This window comes from Ambystoma mexicanum, chromosome 4p, assembly GCF_040938575.1.
Source record: "Ambystoma mexicanum isolate Mex_15411 chromosome 4p, UKY_AmexF1_1, whole genome shotgun sequence".
NCBI classification, from domain to species: domain Eukaryota; kingdom Metazoa; phylum Chordata; class Amphibia; order Caudata; family Ambystomatidae; genus Ambystoma; species Ambystoma mexicanum.
In genome coordinates this window covers 102,141,871-102,160,697 of record NC_090927.1, presented here as the reverse complement: position 1 = coordinate 102,160,697, position 18,827 = coordinate 102,141,871, and the positions used below count along the sequence as shown (strand labels likewise).

At 48.6% G+C, this 18,827-nt stretch overlaps 1 protein-coding gene across 5 annotated transcripts in view; it reads right to left on the bottom strand.

Annotated features, from left to right (window-relative positions):
* The window catches only part of LOC138453032 (E3 ubiquitin-protein ligase RNF19A-like), a 342,960-nt gene that overhangs the window by 55,254 nt on the left and 268,879 nt on the right, over nucleotides 1-18,827 (bottom strand). For all 5 annotated transcript variants that reach the window (XM_069605457.1, XM_069605456.1, XM_069605455.1 and 2 more), the window contains one exon: nucleotides 10,721-10,883. In XM_069605457.1, the coding sequence (XP_069461558.1) occupies nucleotides 10,721-10,883 (163 nt within the window). The remainder of the gene's footprint in view (nucleotides 1-10,720; nucleotides 10,884-18,827) is intronic.

The window sequence follows — 18,827 nt, the reverse complement described above, 5'->3', positions numbered from 1 at the left end:
CTGTACTGCTGCCTTTTTGAACCTCACTGTTGTTTTGTTCCACCACATCGCATTATCCTTCCACAGGGCTTCTGGGATGGGTTTGCATTTTTGAGTCTCACTCTTGCTTTGTTCCATCACAATGCATTATCTTCCCGCAGGGCTTCTGGGTTGAGTTTGCAGTTTTGAGTCTCACTCTTGCTTTGTTCCATCACATTGCATTATTCTCTATAGTGCTTCTGAATTGAGTTTGTGTTTTTGAGTCTCGCTCTTGCTTTGTTCCACCACGTTGAATTATCTTCCCACAGTGCTTCTGGGTTGAGTTTGCAGTTTTGAGTCTCGCTCTTGCTTTGTTCCATCACATTGCATTATTCTCCATAGTGCTTCTGAATTGAGTTTGTGTTTTTGAGTCTCGCTCTTGCTTTGTTCCACCACATTGAATTATCTTCCCACAGTGCTTCTGGGTTGAGTTTGCAGTTTTGAGTCTCACTCTTGCTTTGTTCCATCACATTGCATTATTCTCCATAGTGCTTCTGAATTGAGTTTGTGTTTTTGAGTCTCGCTCTTGCTTTGTTCCACCACGTTGAATTATCTTCCCACAGTGCTTCTGGGTTGAGTTTGCAGTTTTGAGTCTCGCTCTTGCTTTGTTCCATCACATTGCATTATTCTCCATAGTGCTTCTGAATTGAGTTTGTGTTTTTGAGTCTCGCTCTTGCTTTGTTCCACCACATTGAATTATCTTCCCACAGTGCTTCTGGGTTGAGTTTGCAGTTTTGAGTCTCACTCTTGCTTTGTTCCATCACATTGCATTATTCTCCATAGTGCTTCTGAATTGAGTTTGTGTTTTTGAGTCTCGCTCTTGCTTTGTTCCACCACGTTGAATTATCTTCCCACAGTGCTTCTGGGTTGAGTTTGCAGTTTTGAGTCTCGCTCTTGCTTTGTTCCATCACATTGCATTATTCTCCATAGTGCTTCTGAATTGAGTTTGTGTTTTTGAGTCTCGCTCTTGCTTTGTTCCACCACATTGAATTATCTTCCCACAGTGCTTCTGGGTTGAGTTTGCAGTTTTGAGTCTCACTCTTGCTTTGTTCCATCACATTGCATTATTCTCCATAGTGCTTCTGAATTGAGTTTGTGTTTTTGAATCTCGCTCTTGCTTTGTTCCACCACGATGCATAGGAGCTTGCCAACCCTGCTGCAGTCTCTACCTCTCCTGTCCCCTCCCAGGCCCTCTGCACTGCACTGGTCTCCCACTTCATCTCTAAAACTCAGGACATCCTGTCCTCACTCTCCTCCTATCACCTCCCCCCCTCTCTTCCCTGCTCTTCCTCTGGCCCTTCTGCAGCCACCCCTCCTCCCTCCTTCTCTGCCTTTCCCCTTTTTCCTGCTGACGAGGTTTCCAGACAAGTCCGATCTATGAAAGTCTCGTCTAAACAGATTCACCCCTGTTCCTCCAAAACTATCAAGGACCACATCGACTCCCTGGCTCCTGCCCTGGCTGACTTTTGCAACCACTCCTTCGCCTCTGGAGTCTTCCCATCCCCCCTCAAGCACTCCCTTGTGCACCCTCTCCTTAAGAAACCCTCTGCCGACCCCTCCTGTCCGGCTAACTATCGCCCAATCTCCATCACTCCCTTCCTGGGCAAGCTCCTGGAGAAACTGGCCATCTCCCAGCTTAACCTCCATGCTGAAGCTGTTGATAGTCTCCATGACCATCAATCTGGCTTCAGAGCGGCCAGAAGCACGGAAACTGCTCTCCTGAACATCCGTGAGGACCTGCTCTTGAACCTCGACTCCAACACTCCGTGTGTTCTCATTCTGCTCGATCTCTCTTCTGCCTTTGACACTGTCAACCATGCCATCCTGCTCAACCGTCTCCGTGATAACCTGGGTATCACTGGTCAGGCTCTGGCGTGGCTGACCTCTTTCCTTTCCAATCGACCCTTCCAGGTCCAACTTGGGTCCTTCCTCTCTGACATCTTTTTCTCCACCTGTGGCGTTCCCCAGGGATCTAATCTCTCTCCCTGGCTGTTCAACCAGTATCTGGCACTCCTTGCCCACCGCATCGCCGCCCTCTGCCCCAACTTTCAGTGCTATGCGGACGATACCCAGCTCATTTTCAGGCTACCTTCGGCCTCCTCCTCTCCCTCCCTCATCTCTGACTGTCTGTCTGTCTGCTATCCAGGAATGGTGTGCTGCCAATTACCTCTGCCTTAATGCAAGTAAGACTGAGATCCTACTCATCGGCACACCCACTCCCTCCTTCCCTGCAGCTCTCTGGCCGGCCTCTCCTGGCCCTCTTCCTGCTCCTACCTGCAAGGCAAAAAACCTCGGGGTCATCTTCACCTCCACACTCTCCTTCTCTCCTCATATATCTGACGTCTCTAAGAAGTCACATTACCAGCTGCACCTCCTCAGAGGTATTCTTTCCTTCCTCTCCTTCCCCCAGAAGCTCACTGTCTCCCGAGCCCTGGTTCTCTCGAAGCTGGGCCACTGTAACAGCCTCTATCTTAATCTGCCTGCCTCCACTCTCCGCCCTCTGCAACTCATCCAGAACAGAACTGCGAGACTTGTCCTTGGCCTCAAGCCCAGGGACCGTATCTCTCCAGGACTGAAATCTCTACACTGGCTCCCAGTGGCTGCAAGGATTAAGTTCAAAACCCTCTGCATTGTCCACAAGGCCTTCTGGGGCCTGGGGCCTAAATACCTTCAACTCTCTCTTCCTAAATATCTTCCTTCCCGAGCCCTATGCTCATCCGTCTCCAACTCCCTCAGGGTCAGCCGCTTCTCGAAGCAACGAGCTGGGGGTAGATCTCTCTCCGCGGCAGGGGCCTCCCTCTGGAACAGCCTTCCTGCCTCCCTGAAACTTGAGGAGAACCATCTCCGGTTCCGGAAGCACCTCAAAACCTTCCTCTTCACTTCTGCTTTCTCTCTCCCTCTCCCCTGCTAAATTCTTCACCAAAACTGCACTGATTCTGCAACTGGGCCACTCTCACCGACCTCGGTCCTGGGCCCAGTCACTCTTCACTTGCACTGCCTCCCTGGCAACCCCTGCACTGCGGGACTGTCTCTGTATCACTACAGCCCCCCCCCGGCACTTTTCTGCACTTACCTTGCACTTGCCACCAGCTGGCCCTATTTATTTATTATTTTATTTCTATTCTACTTATTTGTACTGCACCCCTCCCCCTCCCCCTTCCCCTTGCACTTTTTCCCTTCCCCCTACCCCTGCACTTGCGCGGTCTGAATGACACCTGGCCTAGTAGGATCGTTGTCTGTCTTCCCCTTGTTCCCCCCTCCCTGCCTCGTCGCGCCTTGAAACACTTGTGTATAGGCGCGTTACAAATGCCATATCATATCATATCTTCCCACAGTGCTTCTGGGTTGAGTTTGCAGTTTTGAGTCTCACTCTTGATTTGTTCCACCACGTTGCATCATCTTCCCATAGCGCTTCTGGGTTGAGTTTGCAATTTTGAGTCTTGCTCTTGCTTTGTTCTAGTACACTGCATGTGGGAGTGGGTGTATGTCAGAGATCCGAATTTGCCAAGTTAGCAAAATAAAAATCAAGGGGGCAATCCTGGAGCAGGTACTGTACATTAGCAGAAAAGGTGGCGTGTAACTAACTGGTGAATGCTGGGGAGTAGATGGTACAGGAACCAGGGACGGGAGAGACACATTACAGGCCAAGGCCCCTGGGGACCGCCTTTTTTCTGGATAGTGTGTGCAATGAAGTTAGGTGCAGGGCTGTGATGAGTGGGGTGATGTGGGAGCAGGTCGAGGGTGCGCCTTCTTGTTTGGGGAGGTGGGGCTTTCAGGCAGATTTGAAGGATTGGATAGCAGTAGCATTTTAGGCAGGTGGACTAAGGGAGTTCCAGCAGAGTGGGGCAAGAAGGATGAAGGAGCAGAAGTGAGAGGAAGTGCAGAGTGATCCGAGGCGGAGAGATTCATTACGGAGTGTGCTAGAGTAGAGGAGGCGCAGAAGTGAGAGGAAGTGCAGAGTGATCCGAGGCAGAGAGATTCTTTACAGAGTGTGCTAGAGTAGAGGAGGCACAGAAGTGAGAGGAAGTGCAGAGTGATCAGAGTCGGAGAGATTCATTACGGAGTGTGCTAGAGTAGAGGAGGTGCAGAAGTGTGTACAGGGAGATAGTGTTAGCCAGGTAGGTGAGTATGGATCCATGCAAGGTTTGTAGCTGTAATGTACAGAAGACAACATTCTAGTAATGTAACAGTTTCAATGTTCTTCAACACTGTGTGTATCCTGCAGTGGTGAGCATACATTATGTCAGAACTGGTCAGCAATGATGAGACAAAAAGGGCAGGCAGGGATGCAAAAACACAAAAGTATTCTACACGTGGCCGCATGCCTCATCAAGGGTCTACGCAGATACAATACCATCACTGCAGCCCTCATCGACCATTACTGGCTCCCGCTCCACGCAAGAATCACCGTCCAGTCTTGCTGCATCATCTTTAAGGCAGTCACCCTCAAGTCATCCAGCGACCTCACGGAGAAACTCAGCATCTCCGATGGTAAGTGCACCACCAGAAGCCAGGACACGTGCAGATTTGAAATTTGCTGGTGCAAAAAGTCAAGGACCAGAAAACAAGCCTTTTCTGCCTACACCCCAAGACTATGGAACCTCCTCCCCATCAGCATCAGACTCGCCCCCCACGCTCCTAAAATTCAGAAAAGAACTCAAGACCCACCTCTTCAAGGAGTCGCTCCTCCTCAACACTTAGGCAATCACGTCTACCTCTGTGCCACCTGACTTGCTAGATGCTGTCTGCCCCTCTGCTCCCCACCACCCTGTTCCCCTCTTTATCCTATCCCCTCACTGTATATATCTGTTCTGATCTTACCTCTAAAAAGTGCTCCATTATGCCCCTGCATTTGTGTATACCTCTGTAAAGCACGCCGTTGCTTCTCGAAGCTTGGTCCGCGCTCAATAAATACCATAATAACAATAATAATAATAATAATAATAATGTGCGCCAGATGCCATGACCACGGGCATGTGGGCCTCGATTTAAGCAGAAACCTGCTGCTTTAAAAGAAGAGCAGCTACTACCTGGGTAGATTTAGATTATAGCCATAGATATTACTAATTTGGCAGCATTACGAGTGCAGCGTTGTGGCAAAAAGTCGCAGTAAAGTGGTGAAAATTCTGTTACCACCACTTTACTCCCACCGCAAAGCTACACATTTTGGTGGTATGGTGAATTATTGTTACGCTCACCTGGTATCCACGGGGACGCCACCCAGCCCTGGTTGGATGATCCTCTCCCGGTCCCTTGTTAAGGCCTCTGGTTAAAGATGGGTCTTAATATTGTGAAAGGTGGATTCTCTGTCCTGCTCCTCGTGGCAGGAGCGCGTAGATGTGGGGGGCGAGCAGCGACCAAGTTACTTCACTGGTGCAAGCCCCCCTGTGGGAATCCAGGCCTGCTGCGACTCCGTAGGTTTGCTGCTTTACAGTCTTTATATGCAGTTCTTATGTTCCTCTTAGTTTGAATAATAATGTCTTGCTTCTTTCCTTTTAGGTATGGAAAGGTATTTTGGTGTTGTCATGCAGTTTGAAGATGAGCATGGGCCGATAGTGAAAGCGCGGTGTGCGTGATGCTGTCCGGTGAGTAATGTGCGATGCGCTGCGCTGTTTCGCCTTTTATATTGCTAACCTGTGTCTTTTCTCTCCTTGCAGGTTGTGATGTTCCTCGCCGAGCGCCGTAATGTTCCAGCAATGATACTGACCAAGAGATGACTACCCAGGTAAGAATTGTGTGGCTTTCTTCATTCGGGAGGAAACGTGAGTAAACGCTTACTAATGCTGTCTTTCTTTCTCCTCTTTCCAGGTTATGGTATTCCAGGATGCATGCGATGCCGGATGATGGAGTTTGTACCTTCAGGTGAGTGGAACTGAAGTCAGCGATGGATTGAAGACAGGATACTGTTCCAGGTAAGTTTTGTAGTGTTCTTTCTCTCTCTGCAGGTCCTTGGTTTCAGGTAAAATGGCATCAAAGAACTGGACACAGTGAGGGTTACGCTTCCCACAGCAGAATAACGCAAAGCATGTTCTGCTGTTTGGGTGTAGTTTAAATAGCCTCAGGTAAAGTAGTCCAGGTAAAATAGTCCTAGGCTTGCCACACCCAAAGTAGTCCAGGTAAAGTAGTCCCGGGCCTGCCACACCCAAAAGACTAGACCGCATAGCTCAGTTCCTTGTAACTGAGCTATGTGTGTGCCTCCATGTTGGCTGAACACCCCCCCCCCCCAAGTTAAATATCCCAAGTAAATAGTCCCATTCTAATGTTGGTCTTCATGATGGTTATGAGCCAAAGGCGCCAGGACTGACTCCAAGAGAGTCTTGGATGAGGTTTTAAGGCCTTTGACCTGGCCCTAACTGGAAGGCTGACTTGCCAGTGAGGGCCAGGGGCAAGGGTCATGACAATGATGTACCTCTAGCAAAAGGCTGGTGGAAAATGATCCACCTTACTCCCAAAAATCATTGAATTTACCATGTGGTATTACCGCTCATGATCATTTCACAAACAATCCCTGTTGAGTCCTGTGGACCAATACCACCGTTCAGCCACTCGTAATCCTGTGGCAAGTCCACAGGACCGAGCAGCAGCAATGGTAATTGATTTTGGTGGTAAATCGGCAGATTTACCACGATTTACCACCAAACCTGCAATGAGGATCAATAGAAAGATTTATTTTTGCATATGTAAAGCAAACAGTCATGGTTATAGCAGTATTTTCTAAACATGTAATATGTTGCTATTTGCACAGCCAGAGATAGATGAGTGCTCCTAGAAGTCCACAACAAGGCTTAAGGCACTGGGCAATAGATGCTCGGGCCAACGACACGAATAAGACAGGCTTACTATTTCCATTCCTCCACTACCCCGATAACTCTCCACTGTTACATTACATTTTTAAGTATTGAAATTGATACTACGTAACAGCTGGCCTCTTTCCAGGTTTGGTGGTAATCCTTTTGAAATTACCGCCAAACTCATTTACCGCTACTGATAATCAGTCCGGTGGATTTACTGTGGGATTAAAAGCTGGGTAACAGTGGCGTTGGTTCCCATTTTTGGAGTCCTATGGGGATTTTGGCAGATTTATTGTGAGCAGTAATCGCGCTTCGGTAAATCCACCCGCTTTGTATGGAAGAGCGGAAAGAAGGTTTTCGGAGGTGCAGGAAACTGGCGGTGAAGCTGCGTTAACAGAATTACTGCCATTTTACCACTATTTTTCACACTACCCCAAACTCCTAATGATAACAATCATTAATCACCAATTAATGTCAGAACCGCTGCGTATTTACGGAAGATAAGCCTTGTGGTACCTTCATCTTATGATACCGGCTATGTGCAAGCGGTTGTCACCTGACTTGTCTTTTTATTAAGTGTGACTCCCACTTCCGTAGGGAAATAAATTGGGCATGTGTACTATAGCGCTCCTCTGTTAATTGTAAACCACTGGGTGCATCCCCGATGCCCAGCGCTCGTTGCTCGCCAGCTAGGTTTGCACTTTATAAATCCCATACATGAAGAGATGCCACAGATATCAGAAGAAACATTGTAGCCATCATGCTTCACTGACTTTAAGAGCCGTTCCCTTTAAGAAGGTTCATTGAAATATATGAAAAACTCGACGGACCGCAAAATTTGGTTGATACTATTGGATATGTTTCTGAGAAGAAAGCAAAGCAGCTCAAGAAGTCTCAGGAGGATAGCTCAGAGGCAACGCGCTCGCTTTGGAAGCAAGACGATGCAGGCAGCACAGGTCCTATCACCGACGACGCGGGCAACACAGGTCCGATCCCTGGTCGCGCTTAGAAACTTCAGGGTATTAAGCGCGTTATAAATAAGCGCGTTATAAATAATCAGTTATAATTATAATTTAAGAACGTTGCACTGTTGGTCCTTCATTGACACTTGCCCTTGAAAGTAACAAATCATGGCGTCCGAGAGCTGCTATGATTCCATAAATGGCGCAGACACGGCCTCTCCATTACTGGAAATGGAAAATATTTACTCTGGGAAACCCTCCCCTCTTTCGTGTAGGGAGTGCCCGAGTGATATGGATGGGGCTGCTGGGTACTGGTGATTTGCATAAAAGCAAAGAGCATTTTGGGAGCATAAGAATAACCACAGAAATGTACATTTGAAATATGTCTGTGCAAGCGATTCAGCAGGAAACCTTGCTCAGCTTGTAATGTAAATTGCGCTCTCTTCTCGTTTCATTTGTCACAACACTCACAGTAAAATGTCTGAACCATGAGACAGCAAAATATGTATGGATGTGCGGCTCGGGTTGTTTTGCAAACTAATCACAGAGTTGGAGTTGTTTTCATAGCTTGGTGCTCTGGCAATACACCCATTACATTCTCTCTCTCTCTCTCTCTCTCTCTCGGAACCCCATTGTATGGCATTGGCAAGAGGGAGGAGGAAGAAGTTTAAGAGAACACTTACTTGGGTGGCAGTGGAGGGGAACAGCTGTTTACAGAAGAGGCCCTGCAGGTGGGCCTCTTCTCAGGAAGCGAGTCCTGAACCCTGGACTCCTAGCAATGGGACCACCGGCCCTCACCTCCACGTTAATTGTGTATGTAATGGCTTGCAGTATAAGGGCACTACGCGATCAGGTGCGCGCAACACAACACACAGCGTACACCAAAGCTCTTCCTATAACCTATCAAGGGCCAGGGAGATTTTCGTATAGGGTTTGGCTCAGTATAAACCCTGTCCCTTATGAACGTCAGTAGTTCTGCTTCTGTGTTCTTCTGTCACTGAGTTGACTAAGAGTGCTGTAATATGTCCTGTTTGGCACCTCATTTGCAGGTGTTTTGATCCATCTGCGCCTGAATACAGTTAAGTCTGCTTTGGAGCGCGGTATAAATAATCAAAACCAAAATATGTTAAGCCTTTCCTTTCTATGTAAATCATGACAAAGCCTTTATACATTATTTTAAAACTGTGATTGATCAGTTTCAAAGGTCCGTAACCTCTCGTATTATCGAGTAACCTTTAACCCTCCCAATATTTGTAAGTAAAGCCAAGTTGTCCCAAGTTCAAGCCTTACCCACTTGCCATAAATCCAACGGACCTCTCGCCACCCTCCTCAAATCATGCAGTGCCGTCAGTCAGCAGCTGGGGGGCGTACATTGCTTGCCCTGGTGGCTCACCTTCGGAGCGCTGTGCCTCAAACTGTGCAGAACATTGGCAACCCCATGGCCTTCTACAATGCTGCCTAAACGTTGCTGTTATCCCTTTCAGTCTCCCTTAGCAATTGTTGCGCCAACAATTGCACTCACTATGTACACTGCACTCTACAACAGAGGCGTAGTCAGGATGGTCTAACAAGTGCGGCCTGAAGCTAACGCAGTTGGGCCCACCGCAGTGACATTAACATCTGTAAATGCCCACACGGAGCTGCTGAGTGGGCATTTACAGATTTTGGGTGGGCCTTGCCCGCTCAAGCCCTACCCTGTCTAAGCCATTTCACTGCAAATAATGTTCAGATCAGTAGCGCTATCCTTTACACGCTGTTAAGAGTGACTTCACAAAGGGTGAGAAGCCCAATTTAGGGAACAGAGAAACAATGTAATGGTACAGAGGGTCTGGGTAGGGTGTCAGGTAGCCTAGGGGAGTTGGTTAGCTTGCGGGGGCTACCCCTTTGGATGTGCAATCCAGGGTATGCACAGTCTCTCAATTGATTTTAGGTTTGTGGGATACCACCGGGCCTAATAGCATTACTGCCAAGCCCCCCAGCGCTATTAGCGCTGGATCACGGGTTTAGCAGAACAGTAATTCCCCATTCCCCATTGGATCCAATGGGGAATTTTCAGCACAACTACCACTGGCGGTATTACCGTGCGGTAATTGCACCAAAAATCGGCACATTCCCAGCGCATTTACCCCCAGCTCAGATCTGGGGGTAAATGCAGCCAAACCCGTGATTTGGCAGACCCTTAAATGCGGCAGTAATATTGTTACTGCCAAACTCGTGATGATGCCACCGCAGCGGTCTGCAACCTGCGACTCTCCAGATATTACGGAGCATAATTCTGACGTGACCTAGTTCTGCAAGAGCATATGCCAGGCTGGCCTGTTGATGGTATGTTCAGGTAAGTTTGTTGGTACGGTTCCAGAAGATCACATAAGGTAGAATAGGTAAGTTCCCTCCCCTGATACTACCTCTCCACTCCCTTGTGTCCCTGCTCCCTAACCTTGTACTTCCCCCTATGAGTATAAAGCGCTCCGTTGCTTCCTGAAGCTTGGTCCGCGCTTATTAAATACCCCACTAATAATAATGAAGTGAACTGGGTCCATCTACACCCTAGCCAGCGTACTCTCCAAATGCCATCCAACAGGAACACTCACCCAGAACGCCTCCAGCATCGCAGCAGCAGCAGCAAGGTTCCATGCACTCCATGCACAAGCTTCCATACTGCAGAATCCCATGATCCCTCATCATTAACAACTCGGGCAAGGGCTGATGGAAGTTGTAGTCCAAAACATCTGCTGAGCCAGAAGGAGAAGTGTGACCTCCAGGGGTTACAATGTGTGCCTTAATCACTCAACCACATCCTCCCCTTCAAGGAAAGGCAACAAGGTGAAGGACCTGAGAAGATAAAGACCCCCCTCAAATGACGTGATGTCACATGCCACCCTTGCAACGCCCCGTCCCACTGCCCCGCCTCTTGCACAAATACCAGACCAAAGGAAAGGGATCGATTACCTTCTTCCCCATGTAGACCGGGATCCCGATGACTATCACCGGCACGGCAATGCCAGCGACCAGCGAGATGACCATTGGCGCCCCGAGGAGCATACCCAGCTGCCAGAGGATTTTCCGCGTCCGCGACCAGGGCTTCTTCCCCCAGAAGGTGCAGCCGGAGGGACTAAAACAACCAGAAGGACAGCTCTGAATTCCATGTCAAGGGCAAAGAGGGTGAAAGGAGGAGCAACGAGAGAACACTAGCAAAAGGAAGACAGAGGAGGATGTGGAAGAGGCAGCAAGGGGAGGAGCCAGCGGGCAAACATGGAGGATTCACGAACATGGAAAGAAAACATGTTATGACTGAAGGACAGGATGGAGAAAGGATGGAGGGTTGAGCTGGAAGCCGGTGAAGGGGAGAGAAGTAGGGGAAGGGAAATGTAGACAGTCCCTGCTAATCGCGGATAACCCTTTGACTTTGTAGAACGGTGGTGGAGCCTTTTCTATGCCACACACATCTGTTAGTGGCTTCCAAAAAGACCAGGAAGCAACATAAGGATGAACCAATCAGGCAGGTAGGTGTATCTTTATCTTACTTCCTGGTCTTCTCTGGGCATGCCCTGTACCACAGCATGGCATGCTGGGACCCCAGGCCTCTCAAGCATAGCTGCCAAGTTCTCCTACATGACATCTCGAGCCAGTCCTGGTTTTTCCCATTGCATGCTGGGACATGGACATTCGTGTTCCCCTTTGTAAGCATGGGCCTACACATCCCAGCATGGGTTGTAGGTGAAACGATCGAATCAAAAGGATCGAATGACAGAAGGGTCGAATCAAAAGGACTGAAAAAAGGATCGAAAAAAAAAGTATTAATTTTTTTACATTTTTTTTGTGGGGTCACCCCACAACCCCTGTTTTAAAACCACTTTTTTTTTTACCTATACGGAAACACAAAAAAAAATATATAAATTAAAAAAAAATTTGACCCTTTTGTTTTCGGTCCTATTGCGTCAACCCTATTGCATTCAATCCTTTTGTAGTCGAAACTTTAACCGGACACCCCCAGCATGCAATGCGAAAAACAGGACTTGCTCAATGTGATCCACTTGGCAGCCACACCTCTGCTGCAACAGCACAGTAGCAGGCTCAAAAGCCAACATGAAGCTGCTTAAGGTCAACCAGGCCAAAGGTCAAGGCAATTTGAAAAAAAGGCAACTACAAGGAAAAATAGTAAGGGATACCGTCCAGAAAACTGTAAACTTGAAAGAAAAGAAAATGAGCAAAGAGGGGAAAAAAATGAAAAATGGGAAGCTGTGGAATGGAAAAGGAGGGCAGGAGGGGGCTTCACCATTAAAGTAAACATTCGAAAGAACAAATACAAATGCTAATTTTCAAAAGGAAAAAGCGCCTTACAAATACAGTTTAAAATAAAAAATATCAACTTAACACTGAAAGAAGGAAGACACAGGCAGACACCGTCGGGAAGGTCGAGTTTTAGAAATCTCTCAGTTCTGGGTGTCTATCTTTTGGCCGGGTCTTTGGATAAGGAACCACTTGGGGTTTACCAAACAAGCAACCTTTAGTGCCTACATGGCAGGCAGTCTGCATTTGTTTTGTAATGTGGCATGCCTTTTTTGCTTGGCATCAAGGGTAAAGCAAACATGATGGGTGCTATTACATGGCTAGACTGGCCTACCTTTACTTGTGCCAGTCTCCTTGACTTTCTTACTGTGGCATGGCACTTTGTTTACCTGCATCAAGGGTCAATCAAACCTGATAAGTGTTTTCATGTGGCTAGCTGGCCTACATTAGTAGTGACAATCTGCATGTTATTACTTAAAGTGGCATGACCTTTTTTTACTTGGCATCAAGGGGAAAGCAAACATCAGTTTTATTATGTGGCAGGCCTGGCCTTTGGTGTCAGTGTTCATTTACTTTCTTACTGTGACATGGCATTTGTTATTTTGTATTTGGCATCAAGGTTAAAACAAACATGATTGTTATTACGTGGCTAGACTGGCTTTCATTTGTGGCTCCAGTCTGGCCATATATTCTTTGTATGTTTTGGTATTTTTGTTATTTGCATTAAGGGTACAAGCAAACCTAATTGTGATTACATGGTACACTGGTCTATGTGTGTATGTATAGCCAGTCTGGTACTATCTTTCTGTGGCATGGTATTTTTTACTGGGTGGGGTCATTATATGGTCATACTGGCATATAGTGAAGCAGCCTGCATGGAAATGCTATTTTACTGGCATATGTTGTTGGCGAAAGCATTGTGAAAATGCCTTTGAAAATGGTCCTGTGCACTGTTGGTGACTTGCATCCATTTATGTTTATTTTTCAGGTGCTACCATACACAAACGATTGCAACATGGATGGCTTTTTACCCAATTTTTCACAGAACGTGTTGTCAAAACACTATTTGAACCCATTATTTTACAGATTCTGTCAGGGGAGAACCCCGCCGGACCCCACCAGTTGAAAAATTCACCAGCCACCACTGTCTACAAGGCACAGCTAAAGGGGAGGGCCATGGACCAAGAGGGACATGGCTCAGTGTGACAAGTAAAGAGTTTGGGTGCATACCAACGGGTGCCTCATAAGGCTGTCAAAGGTATGGTATGGTATCTTATTTGTAAAGAGCGGCTGTGACCCATAGGGTATCCTGGTGCTAGAGAAAGCAAGGAAAAGCGTCGAAAAGCAAAGAAAATCTCGTGAACCGGACTTCACAACCTCCGACCACCGTCTGGGGAGGATAGCTCAGGGGCAATGCGCTCGCCTTGGAAGCAAGACGACGCAGAGCAATGCAAGTTCGATCCCCGGTTCCGCGCTTAGAAACCTCTGGGTATTAAGCGCGTTATAAATAACCTATCATATCATATCAATCGCCTAGTTCTTCATTGGAAACAGGAAACACTGAATAGCTTCGTTTGAGAGGATGGGTATCTATGCAGACTGGCAGATGTGATGTGTGGGGGGAGCTCAGGTCTAAGACACTCAATTGCTGTAGCTTAACTCAAGAGTCATGGTTGGGAAGGTCCCATCCTGCAGAATTGAGTGTTGGGACATTGCTTTTGGAAGTTAGGTGGGAAATCATTTTGGATGCATTAAAAAAGTGATTCGTATTTTCAGCCGGGGGTATTCAGGTGTCGGCAACTTTTGGCTCCCCACATGTTTTGGACTACATCTCTCGTAAGCCCAAAACAGCATAGGCAATGGTCAGGGATGATGGGAGTCAAAGTCCAAAACATCTGGAGGGAGGCAGGTTACAGACATAGCGGAAGGAAGGGAAGGCGTCGACCGGGCCTTGCAAAGGGAACGTCTGGCGCTCAACTGGCAGTGCCCTCAGAAGATCTACGAGCGGTAGCGGGTGGCACCTGACGTTAAGGGCATAGCACAGGAAACACGTCACATCGCTAGTCTGTTCTGCAGGTGCAATGTATGTAGGATGCGGCAAGGCTGAGCTTGTTCATGACGCGGGTGGTGACAACAGTTCAGATAGGTAGATAGGTAGGTATGTAAGGGGTTAATATAAAGTAAAGCCAGCTGGGAAGAAGTCGAGTACTGTGCGAGTTTAGGAGGTGCTGTAACCGATGAAAGTGCTTCTACGGGACGGGAACGAGCACCGCTATTCATACTAGGCCATCAATGGTTGCTTAGTGTTGCTTGAAGAGCTGGTCTTGAATTCCTTACCCGGTGAAGCAGGGAGGGTGTCAACCTGATGACTGTGGGTATGTTGTTCCAGAGTGATGGAGAAGGATGGTTATCTAGGCTTCTTCTTCTTACACTTCTTGGATTCCAGTCCTAAGATGTCTTGACTCCTGGTGCCACCTGGCCTCCTGCGATAATTAGTTTCTCAGCCAGGTATGCCAGTGACTTGGCCATCAAGGTTGGTTATGGGACGCAGTGCTCTTGAAAGTGACGCATGCTTGGATTAGCAGCCAATGATGAGGCAGCTGAATTTCTAGAGTCAGTCGCGCAGCAGTAGGCTAGCCAGCTTTCGCAGGGCCAGCGTAGTGGTTGGGACCCCTGTAAGGAGGGTGTTGCCACGGCTCATGTGGGAGAGAACCTGGTCTTGGGCAAGGGTTCGCTGTGGGGGTGAAGGCTTGATTCCGCAGAGGGGCGGACACTGCTGACGTGCTGTCTGCATCTTCTTATCAATGTATGTTATGAAGGAGCGGTCACAATCGATGGTGAAGGCCTTTGTGGTTGGGGTAGTTGTGTTGAGAAGCTGTCAAGTCCATTCTCTTCCAGTCATTTCTGGACTTGGGTGAATTTGGTACGTGTCCAAGGAGGATGCTCTCTGCATTTGTTGTGTTGAGTTCACAAGATGTGCCAAAGCTGAAACTTTCCTTGATGTGGGCGTGTGGGGGCGGGGCGAGTGCATTTTCACTGTGATGCCCATGTAAGCTTGTATTACATGATGTGGGTTGGGCATAGTGCAGGGTACAGTCTATGGGAGAACAGAACTTGTTTCTACTTGAGGTTTAGAGGGACGGCTCAGGGTACGGCCTAGGTCACTTGTGGCGGCGCAGAACTTCCATTATGCGATGTAGATGGCGGACCAGGTCAGGGTGCAAGCTATGTAAGATGTGGTATGTGATATAGGTTAGGCTGCATTTCAATGCACAGCCCACATAAGATGCGGAAGGGCTGAGCTTGCAATAGGGGACATGGGTGTGGGGCGTAGTTCAGGGTCAGGCCTACGTAACATATGCGAGCGCTGTTCCTGCCATATGTGCTGTGGGAAGCTGAGCAATAGCATCCTGCATCCTACCATAGCAGGATGTGGCAGGGTTGAGCCGGCAGTATGTGATATGAGGGCATAGCTCAGGGTAGAGTCTACGTAAGAGGTGGCACAGGATAGCCAGTAGTATGTGATATGGGAGGGGGTGCACTTCAGGGTGCAGCGTACGTAAAATGTGGCATGGCTGAGCCGGTACTATGTGATGTGAGGGTGTGGTTGAGGGTAGCGCCTGCGTAAGAGGTGGCACGGCATAGCCAGTAGTATGTGACATGGGAGGGGGTGTACTTCAGGGTGCAGCCTGTGTCAGATGTGGCATGGTTGAGCCTGTACTATATTATATGAGAGTGTAGCTGTGGGTAGTGCCTAAGTAAGAGGTGGCACGGCATAGCCAGTAGTATTGATATTGTTATTTTATTTCTATCGAGCTCGTACACAAGTGTTTCAGAGCGCGACAAGGCAAGGGAGGGGAACAAGGGAGAACCAAAAACAACGATCTTACTAGGCCCAGTGACATTGAGAATACACAAGTGCATGGGAGAGGGAAAGGGAAAAGTGCATGGAAGGGGGAGAAGTGGAACATTCTGAGCAAAGGAAAAACAGACAAATAAATAAATAAGAAGAAGCAACAAACAGTAGTGCAGCCAGCAAGTGGCAAGTGCTGGGTATAAGGCAAGACAGGGTGTGTCTGGCAAGTGCAGAAAGAAGGGGGGGCTATATGGTTATAGATACAGACCCCAGCGCAGGAATTGCCAGGAGGCAGTGCGGGTGGGTGGCAAGGTGAGCAGGTACCTGGGCCCGAAAGTCAGAGGGTAACCAGGTGCACGGTGCTGAGACAGAACAGATCAACAGGGGAGAGGAGGGGCGAAGGCAGAAGCAAAGAGGAAGGTCTTGAGGTGCTTCCGGAGCTGGATATGGTTTTCCTCAAGCTTCAGAGTGGCAGGGAGGCTGTTCCAAAGGGAGGCCCCAGGCTAAGACAGAGATTTAGCCCACGCTCGTTTCTTTGAAAAACGAATGACCCTGGGGGATTCAGAGGTAGAGGAGCGAAGAGCTTGAGAGGGGAGGTATTTACAGAGGGACAGCTGAAGTTATTTTGGACCCAGGCCCCAGAAAGCCATGTGGACAAATCAAAGGGTTTTGAATTGAATCCTTGCATCCACTGGAAGCCAGTGGAGAGATTTCCGGGCTGGAGAGATACGATCCCAGGGCTTGAGGCCAAGGACAAGTCTCATAAACCTGTTCTGGATGAGTTGCAGAGCGCAGAGAGTAGAAACAGGTAGGTTTAGAAAGAGGCTGTTACAATAGTCCAACCTAGAGAGAACCAGGGCTCGGGAGACAGTGAGCTTCTGGGGGAAGGAGAGGAAAGGCAGAATACCTCTGAGGAGGTGCAGTAGGAAGTTTGACTTTTTTGAGACATCATAGATGTGGGCCCAGAAGGAAAGCGTGGAGTCAAAGATAACTTCAACTTTCTTAGCCTCACAGGTGAGGGTAGGAGGAGGGCCAAGGGAGGCCGGCCAGAGAGTGAGGGGAAAGGAGGTTGAAGGTGTGCCAATGAGGAGGATCTCATTCTTGCTGGCATTCAGGCAGAGATCGTTGGTGGCATACCAATCCTGAATGGCAGATAGGCAATCAGAGATGAGAGAGGGAAAGGAGGTGGCTGGGGGAAGCCTGAAGATGAGTTGAGTGTCATTAGCACTGAAGATTGGAGCAGAAAATGGCAATGCGGTGGGCAAGAGTTGCCAGGTATTGACTGAAGAGCCAGGGTGAAAGGTCAGACCTGTAGGGGAACATCGCAGGTAGAAAGGAAGCTAGATGTCGTGTCAAAGACAGAAGAGAGATCAAGTAGGATGAGGGCAAAGGGGATGTTAGAGTTGAGGTTGGAGAGCAGATCTTCACGGATGGTCAGGAGAGCAGTTCCCGTGCTTCTGGCAGCTTTAAAACCAGATTGATGGTTGTGGAGACAACCAACGAATCATAGTGAAAGCTAAGATGCGAGATGGCCAGCTTTTCCCAGAGTTTGCCAAGAAAGGGAGTGATGGAGATTGGGCGATAGTTAGCTGGGCAAGAGGGGTTGGCAGTGGGTTTTTTGAGAAGAGGGTGCACAAGGGAGTGCTTCAGAGGGGAGAGGAAGGTTCCAGAGGCGAAAGAGAGGTTGCAGAAATCACCCAGGGCGTGAGTGAGGGTGGCAATGTGGTCCTTGATATTTTTGGAAGAACAGGTAGGAACCTGTTTTGATAAGACTTCCATAGATCACACTTGTCTAGAGACCTCGTCAGGGAAGAAAAGAGGAAAGTATGAGAAAGAAGGTGGGGGGTGGCTGTAGGAGGACCAGAGTTTGCAGAAGGAGGGGGAGCAGAGGGGAGGGGACGAGAGGGTGTACAGCATATCCTGGGTTTTAGAGATGAAGTGAGAGGCAAGGGCAGTGCAAAGGGCCTAGGAAGCGACAGGCGAGGTAGAGACTGCAGCAGGGTTGGCCAGCTTCTTACAGATTTTGAAGAGTTCGGCCGAGTTGTTAGATGCCACAGAGACACAGGCTTGGATGTGGGCTATCTTCCTAGCGCAGACAGAGAGTCTGTATTGTCTTTGGAGCAGGCAACAGGCCAGTTTGTCAGAGGATGAACAAGAAACCTTTAATTTCCTCTCAGCCACCCTACACTTACATTTAAGTGTAGCTAGGTCAGAGTCATACCAAGAATTGCATTTGGCTTTGAGCTTCAAACTGATCCTCATGACAGGGGCAACAGCATCGAGAGTATCAGAAATACAGGAGTAGAGCATAGACATGGCTGTGTCAGGATGTGAGTCAGCCAGAGGTGGAGGGGGGCCGGGGTGGGGCACAGTGGCGGCGAAAGCCTCAACTGACACACGCTTCATAGGTCAGATAACCGAGAAGGTAGGTGCCAGTGTTGGGGTAGGCTTGACCTGCGGGGAAGAGAGGAGAGGAGGGAGTGATCACTCCAGGCGAGAGGAGTGGTCAAAGGGATGGTGAGGGGGAGGTCAGAGGAGCTCAAGACATCAAGTGTGTGCCCTCAAGGGTGAGTTGGGCCAGAGGGGAGGATAGAGAGGGAGAGGGAATCACAGAGGTCCCAGAAGAGTACAGAGGAGGAACAAAAAGAATCTTAATGGATATTGAGGTCATCAAGAAGGAGGAGTTAAGTGGTTGAGGCCAGGAGATAAGAGGAGAGGTCCGCCCACTCAGAGAGAATGAGGTGATCTGACCAGGAGGCCGGTAGATAGTGGCCACGGTGAGACAGTGGCTAGGAGAGCGAGAGAGAGCCTGCAGACAAGGCATTTGAAAGAAGAGTGTCTGCATGGAATGACAGAGGTGGGAATCCACCCAGGAAAGATTAGGGCAACCCCCCCACTCACCGGGAGGAT